This window comes from Telopea speciosissima, chromosome 8, assembly GCF_018873765.1.
Source record: "Telopea speciosissima isolate NSW1024214 ecotype Mountain lineage chromosome 8, Tspe_v1, whole genome shotgun sequence".
NCBI lineage: Eukaryota > Viridiplantae > Streptophyta > Magnoliopsida > Proteales > Proteaceae > Telopea > Telopea speciosissima.
The window spans coordinates 47,988,452-47,999,975 of NC_057923.1; the positions used below are offsets into that span (position 1 = coordinate 47,988,452).

The window sequence follows — 11,524 nt, forward strand, 5'->3', positions numbered from 1 at the left end:
AAAAAGAGAGAAGAGAGGGAACCCTTCTCGGTATTAGTGCCAGATTCCCTGACGCTAATCCCGAGAAGGGCATTGCCCTTTCTACCCTTCTAACTATCCTTCTAACAGGGTAATTAGCAATGGATCTGACTAGGCTGGGGATGTTTTTATTGCTTCTTCCTCCATCTGTTTTATAGTCATTATGGAGGTAAATAAATGTGTTAAAAAACCATATGGAACCTGTTCGCTGGCTGCCAAGACAAAAAATTTGGTGGTTTTTGGGCTTCATAATGTAATGAGTTTCAGGAATGTGTCTATAGGGGATATACAAGCTGAGTGTCAAACCTCATTTTAGGTGGTTTTTCTGTTGATTGCACAGTTGTATAGATTGGTCTTGGTTGGTGCGCTTCTGCCTTTTGTTTAATGAATTTCTTTTAACTTATCGGGGAAGAAAATGAAATCTGCAGAGATTATCTCCGATTCTCCGTCCTCAAATATTTCTTCCAAATAAAAAATCCCTACATGGCTGTGTTGCTCCCTAAAAAATCCTAACAGGATTTCCTTGCCAAGCCAGTGGTAATGAACATAGCACAGTTATTCTGAGATCCTCTGTTAGTTTCTTCACTGACAAATGCCAATCCAGTTGAGCAGAGACCAATTTCATGCCACCACCTTCTGCAGATTTTTGCAATTTCTTATCTTCTATTGGAACACCTAAGAGTATTTTAGAGATCTTCAAGCCTGAAAATTGAGAAAATTACCCGTTAAAGGACGTTGGAACCTATCATCTTCCAAGTCTCATACTGCATCCGTTCTGATTTATGAGAACATCTGCAATTATGCACCCTCAAACTTTGGCAGTTCATATGACTTACAAGTAAGCAAAAACCACCATACCTTGTCTCATTTTCTTTCTTTGTCTTTTCTTAGTTCTCTGATTGCTAAATATATTAGTTTGAGTCAGCACATAATATTTGCCACAAGTACTGTGCTTCCTTGTAACATTTGTTGAACTGTTCTGCTCTCAGCCATGTACTCTAGAAAGTACTATAGACCACCCTTGTAGTTAACATCTGCCATGTGCTCGATTCTGTATATTTTCTCTTGTATGAAATTAAACATCCATAACTTGAAATGTTGGCTCTTATGTTCACCATTTTGGGACTAATATACTACTTTTTTTCCTGATGCAGATGCATCTTTTTGCCATTTGTTGACAAACAAAACTGTTGAAATTATTTATCCACCCATGTCCCCCTTTGGATAGTCCGCTGTGTTAGAGCTCCTGTATGATGTAATAATTCCTCCCTTTCCTACAAGGTTGGCCTTTTAGAGAAGAGGTTCCAACAAGAACCAATCAAAGCATTAACGTTGCTGCTAATTAGATTTTTCCCATTGACCTTTTAATTTATCTTTCTCTACCATCTTCTCTAGCCATCAAGATACTTTCAACTGGTTTTGCTTCACTCAGATGCTGGATCAAATGTCTTAGTGACATCTGGAACTGTGTTAACACTCTTTTCCAGCAGCTTCTTCTAGAAATAATGGAGTTCTCCCCAGTTAACTAGTGCTAAATTGTTGTATCAATAAATTGAGGAAGCAGAAACTGAGCAGCCATCACTTTCTTTTTACTTTCCAATTTCCATACTTGAGAAGGATGTGTTCACACTAGTCATTCTTTTTACGGGCATGTTACGTTAAGGATCACCTTGCAGAAATTCAAGTTCATTATTAAGCTTTGAAGCTTTCCTGTATCCTGAATTGCCTGTCTAACAAATATCTTCCCTTAGTCCCTAAGAGTCGACTGGGTTATCATTGTTAAATTTTTGTACTTTGAAATTGTTGTTACTTTGGTGAAATGTCACGGGTAAGCAACGGGGTACAAAAAGATATAACGGTGTATCTGACTTTAATTTCCTGATGCAACGTGTCTACGCAAGTTAGATTTTAGTAATTTAAAATTTTCCTTTAACAAAAGGTAATCTCTCAATGTATCTAAAGACTCTTCATCCTAGACAATTTTCTATGCTATAGTCTCACAATCTGATCCTTGCCTCTCATACTTGGCTAACAGAACTTTATTAACTTGTATATATATTTTGTTGATCTGCAGTACCATTGTATGCGAAATGTCCTCTTCCTGGCGATGACTGAGTTCATAAAGGTGAAATATCAGTTGTTTACATTATGTTCTATTTAAAAAATTCATTGATTGTATAGTACAACTATCTTCTCACCAACTATTCAAAATAATAGAACTAATGTCTAGGATCAAATGCTATAGTGTGATGCAAGGGCATAGTTCGTAGCATGTCACAATAACTGTATCTTGGCATGTGGGTATTCAGTAGTGATCCATTGCTTGTAGTAACTAAGCTTAAACATGATTGTATTTGTTGAAGATAAAAATATTCTAACATTTCTAGCCTGAAATTGATTTCATTTAACTGGAGACTGTTCATGTCATATATTCACTTATAGCATTCATGCCTAAAATGTCACCAAGTCAAATTCAGAAAGTAATTGAGCTGACTTATAATTCATTGTTATCTCTTTAGCTTGTAAAGAGTTTACCTAGTAGATAAGAAGTTGAGTCAGATGAGAAATTGGTTTGAGAGTCCACGTGTGAGTTTAAGTTGTCTTCTATTAATAGGAGTCAGTTATAACAAAATTATATCTGGACATGGGTCGTGGACGTGTATATATATATATATATATATATTTTTTTTTTTTTGGAGTAAAAAAATAATTTTGAATGTTTGAGGAGGAAGTCCTGGGCCACTACTAGGAGTTTTCTGCCTTATCTAATTGCTTCTGGTTGCTATTACATTGTTCTGTTGCTATTTTCTACTTCTGCTCTTCTTCATTAATTTCTAGATTTGTGTTCTTCAGAGGTTAATATGGAGCTTTCCTTCTTAAATTGATTGGATCAGAATTTTCATTTAGTTTTGATTCTGCAGATCACTTTCATTTTCTCTTTCTGAATCTGAACATCTATTTCAATGGATTGGTTCTTTCCATAATTATTTATTCTTTGTTATTGAATCTGTCCTTGTACAGAAAATTCTCCTTCCCCCCTCCCACCCCTGTTTTCTCTTGCCACCTGTTGGATTCCTTCCTATTGGAATCAACCTGCTGGGTCTGCAGATCAAATTGCTCTAGCTGCACCTATTAAATTAGCAGAGAAATCATCTTGGTTGTGCGGCATAATATGTTAATTTCTGTTTAATATTACTATAATAAGTTAATACAGATAATCTTAATTGATTCGATTAAAGTTATTGAATTTTATCACTCTGAGCCTAAATCTCATTCAAGAATCATACTTTTTTGTCTTCTCAATCCTATTTGAATTGGGAGTACAATATCACATCATAGTACTTTATCCTAGTAGGATTGGGATTCTCAACTGCTAAATCTTTTGGAACAAAGAGTCCTTTTTTGATCAGTTGTAATACTTTTAAAGTCCTATTATGGTTAGTGTTGGACCTTATATATAGCAACCCAAGGGGGCTGAATTGGATTCCGATGATGTTGCCCACTTTTTTGCACCTTTTCGTTTAACACTCAAGGAACAGAAGGGTTGATGAAAACAACAAAACAAATGAAGACGGAATATTGTAGAGTGGTTCGGTCCCCTTGACCTAGTCCATTACCAAGTACACTCCCGCATTTGGATTTCTACTAACTGTATTGGTCTTTCGTGGGGCCAATAAAACTTTACATGTTTTCACAGGTTCACAACCAACCCAAGTGGCCGAGACAAAGCAGGAGGCGAAACCCAAAATCGACATTGTTTGGGTTGAAATTTCGGTGCTTTGCCAAAATTTTGGTCATGTCTACATTGTAGACCAAGATCTACTGTTTCGGTGAAATTTTGGCTGAAAATTTCAATTATTTTCAGCCTTTTGCCCGCCAATGGCCAACCGAAACTCAAGGCAAAAAATGCACCGTTTCAGAAAAATTTCGCCAATTTCGGTGCACGTCAGTCTAACCAAAATGGCCTACCGAAACAAGTTTTAGATTAATAGCACAACCTCACCCTCAAACCCTTCGCGGACTTGTTTTCTAGGATGACAACTTCAATCCAATCCTTTCTCGGAGGAATCAGTCCCTCACACGTTCACAAAGTGATGGTTGAGTTTTTAACTCATAATTACAAACACCTCTATGTAGGAGAATAAGTAAATGAAGCACAAAATGTTGTAATATGGGTACAAGGGTAGAATTGTCAATAGGGGTATTTTGGTCTTGTACTCATTCTGGAATTTTCTATTCTTCATTATAAATAAAGCTGGCCTGTGTCTCATTGACACAAGTCATTCTCCCAATTTCTAAGATTTCATCACCAAACAATGAATAAACTCTAATCTAAGGTAGATATACAAATAAAAGCACCATTTACGCTCCCACAATTATACAAATAAAAGCACATTTATTTGTAAGTTAGTTTTTGGCGCCACCATTTACCATATCTGGATGGAGCGTAATCTCAGAAGATGGTCTTCCATGTTTAAATCATTCCAGAAAATTTAAGACACCATCTCCTTCGACATTAGAAGTTAGTTATCTATGGTCTCCTCCCAGTGCATTGACTCCCTAAGGAACAAGCTTATTGTTGATTCCTGGGGTCTCCCCCTTCTCTTTGTACCTGCCCCGTGCAATGGATCACCCTTCACACATATTCTCCTAAAGGGTTAGAAACTGATTTGAGGTGACAGGGTAACTGTTATGTTAGAAAGACATGAACGCTATGTATATGCAATATGTTGAAACCCTTTAATGTTAAATTAAGGAAAAAACAAAGGAGAATGGAAGAAAAGAAATAGAGCAGTATAGTGCTTTGTGTTTCTTCCATTTGTTGGTGGTCCAATACCCTTTTGGTGTTTGTGTTTTCATCTTTTCTATACTTTTTGATGTTAATCCGATAGCAACTGTGATGCTTTTGTGATTGTATCACAGTCCAACAGTCAGATGTTACTTAGTATGGTCAAGGGTTTAGAATTCTAGATCTATAACAGGATCAACTTGGCCAGTCCTGTCCATTTCTGGCCACATATGGAAGGAAAATTTGGGTTCTCAGGTGGATCAAACAGTCAATCTAGCTGATCCGATCCAGATACTTGAGACCTTGGCTCTGGTGGATGGGGCGAGAGATGGTACATAAATCAGAAGAGAAAAAAGCCTTCTTTAGTGACCTGCTTATTTTGAGCCATATGGAGGCTAAAGTGGTTACTTTGGCCTTTTAGTAGATAGCGGATCCACTTGGTCAGTCACATGTCAAATTTGTCAAACGACACAAATGTATGGCCCCCATGTGCCCCCCCCCCCTCTGGGCCATGTGCCCCCCCCCCCTCCCAAGCAATTAACCATCTTTCATATTGTTCAAAAGCTTTATTTTCTTCCATGGTTAAATATTTGTTTACATAAACTTACCATATGAGGTGGCACAAATTCTAGTGCCAACTAAACAGGCTATGCTTGTTAGTTTGCAGTTTTCTGCGTGCTTAAAGAAGTTTTTTAGGGTACCTGAAATTTGACAGTTTGTTTGCTGCATTGCAACTTGGACTGTTATTTGGCATCGCAGTTCTAATATATTTAGCAAGACTCTAGCTATTCTGTTTCTGTTGTTTGCTTTTGTATATATCATGTAATTAGGGCGTCTTGTAATTTGTTGTTGTGTATATGAGTCGGTTCTGGTGTCTAGAATGGTAGTTGGCTCCGTCATTCTTGCTATTCATCTGTCTTTCCTCTCATTACTTTTATAACTACGTATTTGGTATTGTCATTTGTATGACAAGAGATCAAGAATTTGGTATCTTAGACATTGCCAGTTTCATTGCTTATATGTATATAAAACTGATATTTTAACTTGCCTGATCATGATCTTCCAAATATAGCTTTCAGAAGTGCCAGACTGGATGTTCATAAGAGGGAAGCAGGATCAAATTGCCTTTTTGTTTGGCATTGATGATCACTGGGGTCCATTGACAGTGTTTGAAGAGGTAAGCACTATATTTTGGTGCATCTTGCCAGAGTGTAGGAAGGTCTCTAGACCAAGAATTGACATAGTCAAATGTAGGACCCTGCCTCCATGATACTGTCCCCTGACATGCCAATGGTTATTTCTGTATCTCTAAAACCGAAAGTAGGCTATCACTTACCATTCTGAGTTCTAGTGATGAGTATGGTAAAATGAGGGGCAATTTTACATTGTTTTAGAAATCGTATTGCACTATTTCTGCATCCTTTTACCAGATATTAATCTAACATACACAGCTTTAGACTGAATAGCCAGTTTTAATGAGCAATTATCTGTAAGTACTCTCACTATCATAATTATGTTCTGTGCTGCTACAATTTTTTAACAAGCTTGAGCAATGTACAAGTTTTCACAACTGAGACATGGCATAAGTTTAGTAAATTTCATAAAGTGTATGATCGTGGAAACATACTTGGCTTTTCTTCCTTTCGGATGTTTGTTATACTCATACCCAGAAATTGAACTAATTGACCTCCTCCTGGACAAGAAAGCAAAGAGAAGTATTAGAATATGAGAGTAGTGCTTGAATAATCACTTATCAGCCAAGCTTCTATTTATAAAGGAAGCTTCACAGGGAAAATTACATTATTACCCCTATTCTAATTTACTCTACTATTTAGGGTCATTAGAGAGGGAAAAAGGAAATATAACAAAAAGGGAAATTACATATTAAAATCCCATGTATACTGTAGAGAAACTTGAACTTAGGGAAAGGCTTGGATGATTAATTATCATCCCAAGCAGATCTATTTATAATCATAATGAAGTATGGAAAATAATTACATAAGCAATGTGGGACTAATCCACACATACAAGACATTATAAAAGACATAATAAAAGACATAAATAAAAGAGGAAAAAAGTCCAGAATACCCCCACGGTATTCTGGCCCCATATAATCTAACATATACCCTCACGGTATACACTATACATTTCAACAAGAAGGAATACTTGATGATCCCAGCCATCCAATCACACTCCTCCGTGTGTGTGTGAACAAGGGAAGAAAATATTCTGATATTGTTATCAACTGAATAAATGTGGTTATCCAGTAAATTCTATGCTCCTTAATGTGATGAGTATACTGAAGTGAAGCATGAAATTGATGAGTTGCAAAGCTAGCAAGTTAGCTAGAATGCAGATATCCAAGGGAGTTTAACTGTAGCTTAAATAGGTGATGAGAAAAGAAGATTTTGTTTCATCATGTACAAACATAGTTCAAAAGCTCATCTAGATCTCAAAAATCTTGGAGATCTCGACCTGGTCAAGGCGAAACTGCATACAAAACATCAAACCTGCATTGTTTCGATTGAGTTTTCTAAGTTTTCCTAGATATCGGTCAAGTTTTCTGAGATTTAGCTCGAGTTTTCCGAGATCTCGACTAGGGTGTCTATGACATATGTATTGTTCACTGTACTTGGGTTGGGTGTCTATGTAATATGCGTTGTTCACTGTACTTTGTAGTTTCTACTTTAAGTCTTTGAGTATTTCTTAAATAATTATTCAATATTATGGTTCTTCATCTTATTGCGGAATTTACTTGTTTTACTTGCCAATTATGTTTCATAGCACTCAAACAATGTGTAGAATAGGCAATATTACATAAGGGTTCAACGTTTACTTCCAACCAAGGGTGCAAATCCAAAACACCAAATTGATGGGTGTTTTTTTGTTACAATTTGTAGATTTAAATATGTTTATTAAGCCTAAAACATGCTTCCCCTAAAGTTCTGTAGCCAACTATGGCCATTTTCTCACCAAAACATCAAACCGAAACAAAAAAAAAAAAAAGCACTGTCTTGCCACTGAAATCTCGAGATTTCGGTTGTCTCGACCTGGTCGAGACACCAAACCAAGACGAGTTTTTGAACTATGTGTACAAAGGAGCCATGTAGTGAGCACAAGGTTGGAACTTGGAAGGATCTTAATGGAGGAGGCAAGACCAAACGATAGTAGGCTTAGCTAGGTAGTAGATAACTTGGAGGTTTAGGTTTGACACAGAGCAGAATGGCAGAACAGTATTTCTGTAGCTAACCTTGAATAGTTGGAAAAAGGTCTGGATGTTAATGGCAGGCTGGATCATCTTACAACCCTAGGATTTTCCAGAATCCAGAGCAGTGGCGCATTAATTGGGTATCCCTGGGATAGAATACAATACTGCTAAGCTTAGGCAGGTAGTAGATAACATGGAGGTTTAGGTTTGATGTAAAGAGTAGGATGGCAGAACAGTATTTCTGCAACCCACCTTAAATGGTTGAAAAAAAAAGAAGCCTGCATCATGTTAATGGCTAGCCAGATCATATTAGGACCTTGGCTTGCCAGATTCCAGAGAGGTGGCTCATTGATTGAGTATCCTTGGGATAGAATACAGTATTGCAACTACCATATACAAAGCCAGAACACTAGTACAGACTTTTTTTCCCATGATTGTCAGCTCTTTTGCACTCATTTTTCCCTCGTAATATATTGAAAGGACACATAGCCAGCAGGGACTGGAATCATTAACCCTCAATTTTTCCGCTTCAATCAGTTTCTTTCTGATCTTCTTTGCTCTTAGCAGATCTCCAAGCAAGCCCCAGATGTTGCTTTATCAATAGAAAGGGAGGGTCACACTCATTCTTTCTGTTGTACTGAGGCTGGGTCAATATGGGTTGCCCAACATGTGGCAAGCTTGATCAAGCGTCAATGTCAAGATACAAGTGGAACCAGTATGGTAAAACTTTGACATATGCCATTATCATCTTTTTTTGAACCAAATGATGTCCAGGTTCTTTCATTGGTGATTCCATGTCTAATTCTTTATTACCGTTGGACAGGTAATGCCCAAGGACCTAAATGCTTAAGGACACCACATGTGACTACATTGGCACCAGATGTGTTATATTGCAACCATGTTTTCTGTCTTGACACATTCAGGCTGATGGATCTGAATATATTCTACACCAATGCAGGGATTTTTCATAAAGGCTTATTAAAATGTAGTTAATTTCTGATGTTGAGGCTTCTGTGTAGTTCTTTTTGTAAAACTTTGGAGTTACAACCTCCCCATGGTTGATCACAAAAAGAACGAAGTGAAATTAACCAATAAATAGAACACCCATAAGCTATTTTAATAGGAAAAAGTTCTATGATCTAGATCCTACCTGTGCCTGAGGTTTGAACCATGAAGCCTTGTTCCAATGACTATAGTTAAATTCATGATAATATTTTGAATACACTCTCAATAATATCCCAGACATGTAGGGCACGTTTGGTAACACTCCGTGTTTCTTTGTTCTGCAGGAACAAAAAAAACACTGGAAAGGCATGTCTGGTTTGTTTTTCTGTTCTCCCATACTGATCCAGGCATATGAAATAGCAAAAAAAAAAAAAAAAAAAAAAAAAAGTGCTTCGTTATTCCAGAAACAAATAGGGAAAAACAAATCCCTCGATACCCGACCCTCTCAACATCACATCTCTCGTCCCAGCAGTTCATCTTCCCCGAGAGTCACCATCGTCTCAATAGTTCGTCTTCCCTGAGAACGGTGGCAGGAGTCCCGCTCGGTCATCCTCTCTCTCTCCTCTCTCTCTCTCTCTCTCTCTCATCTAAAACCCCGAACTCTCTCTAATCTCACTACGACGAGTCTGGGCTTCAAACCCTAACTAGTCTGATAAGCCTTGGTTGCAGAAATGTGCGGTCTACAGGAGCAACATGTATTGGAAGGGCTTAAAGCTTGTGAAACGATCCTTTGTCTTTATCTCTGATCTTTGTTGATTTCCATTCTTCATTATTTTTCCCTTTCTTAATCCAAAACTCTTCTGATTATGATGGACCTCATCAAACCATTCGCGCGCCCATACAAAAGACCATAACAGACAATTGTAAACTTCTGAGTTGAGATCTAACCCCAATGTATTTTCCCATTTTGGTAGTGGATGAAAACATCACAGAACCTGATTATGATCTCTGTTTTGACCTAAACCTTCTCTGCTTCCTGTTTCGACCCTCTCTTTAATCTCGTTCCCCCCCCCCCCCCCCCTGTTTCATCCCATTCGATTATGCAAGTTGCTGTTAAGCAATCAAGCACTACACTTCATAAGATTTCACAAAAATAATAAATTAAATAGATTGGGGGTTGGTTTAAGGTACTTGTCTTCTGGAACGTGACTCTGCGGCTCTGCGGCTCTGCGGGACCCATGAACTGCTCATAAATTATGAAATAGTGAGCATATTCGCACCCATTCATAATCCTCTTCTTAGTTCTCATTTCTTTTGTCATAAAGCCAATGCATGTTAGTTGTGCCATCATCTCTCTCTCTCTAGATATGTGGATTGATAAGATATTCCTGTATTTGCGCATATTGATTTGCCTGAATGTATGGTTAACATTGCTGAAATGCTTGATTATCAAGATTGTATTATGGATCTCTGGATTTGGTAACGGTTAATGTTGCTGAAATGCTTGATTACCTAGATTGGGTAATGCTTAACATTGCTGAAATGCATGCTTACCTAGATTTGGTAATGCTTAATCATGCTTAACATTGCTGAATTGTTTGCTTATTTAGATTGAAATTTATGGTTTACATGCATCTAGCTTCAGTTCATAAACTACGTTTTTGGAAATCAGTGTATCAGTTTTATTGGTTGTTGAAAGCAGGGTTCGGATCGGCCAATCCGAATCGGACCAATCCTGTTTGGAAACTAAGGTTTAGGGATTTTTTTAGCCGATTGCCATAGATTCTGGACGATTCCGATCTGGATCGGACCGGAATCATGTGGGACAAATCCGAATCCCTATTCCTAGTTTTTAACCCTGGTTGAAAGTTAATGTGAAGTCTGGACCAGTTTTATCTTTGTTGTTCACAAGTTCTTATTAACTTGTTTCTTGTGACCTCATTTCGAGTCAGTCTTCCATAATTCCATTAGTATAAGGTTAAATGGGGTATATTTTGTCCTTCCTAGTTAGTATAAGGTGAGTTTAGTCATTTTAACCCTAGATGTAATTTGGAACATTTGGTTGTATTTATGACAGTGAAATCTTTTAAATGTCAGGCTAGCCTTAACTGGGGAAAGATTTAGAAGGTTTGGTCTTCCTCAGTAGCTAGAATTTCAAAAGATATTGGGTGATTCATGTGCATGTGGTGATGGTGTAGTTGGATACACTGAGGATGTTCCTACACAAATGAGGATGATCATGATGTTAATCAGGGTGGTTTTACAATGCCTCTTCCTGGGTTGGATGGATATTGATGGAGGATTAGCCAGTAGAATATTCAGATTGATGTTTTTTTCTTTTCATTTTTCAATCATTATTATTTATATAGCATTAAGGAAGTTAACTAAAACTAAGTATATTAGAGAAAAAACGCATTATTTAATGATGGCATTTTTGTAATTATTGGATACTTAGAACTTGCCACATGGCCACTATTGTTGTCTAACAGTAATTTTATTATGAATTATTTCAAAAATCCTACTTAAATCTTATTGTATCATTCAACATTAAAAATAGTTGTTGT

General features: G+C 37.2%; 1 protein-coding gene across 5 annotated transcripts in view; it reads left to right on the forward strand.

The window, feature by feature from the left end:
* The window catches only part of LOC122671782 (lipid droplet-associated hydrolase), a 40,486-nt gene extending 29,323 nt beyond the window's left edge, over positions 1-11,163 (forward strand). For 2 of the 5 annotated variants that reach the window (XM_043869215.1, XM_043869218.1), the window contains 5 exons: positions 2,093-2,143; positions 5,880-5,984; positions 8,583-8,732; positions 8,836-8,876; positions 11,058-11,163. In XM_043869215.1, the coding sequence (XP_043725150.1) occupies positions 2,093-2,143; positions 5,880-5,984; positions 8,583-8,732; positions 8,836-8,865 (336 nt within the window). In that variant the 3' untranslated portion in view covers positions 8,866-8,876; positions 11,058-11,163. Of the gene's footprint in view, positions 1-2,092; positions 2,144-5,879; positions 5,985-8,582; positions 8,736-8,835; positions 9,017-11,057 lie in introns of those variants that run through there. The other 3 variants (XM_043869217.1, XM_043869216.1, XM_043869214.1) reach the window with 3 other exon arrangements.
* Positions 11,164-11,524: the final 361 nt, after the last annotated feature.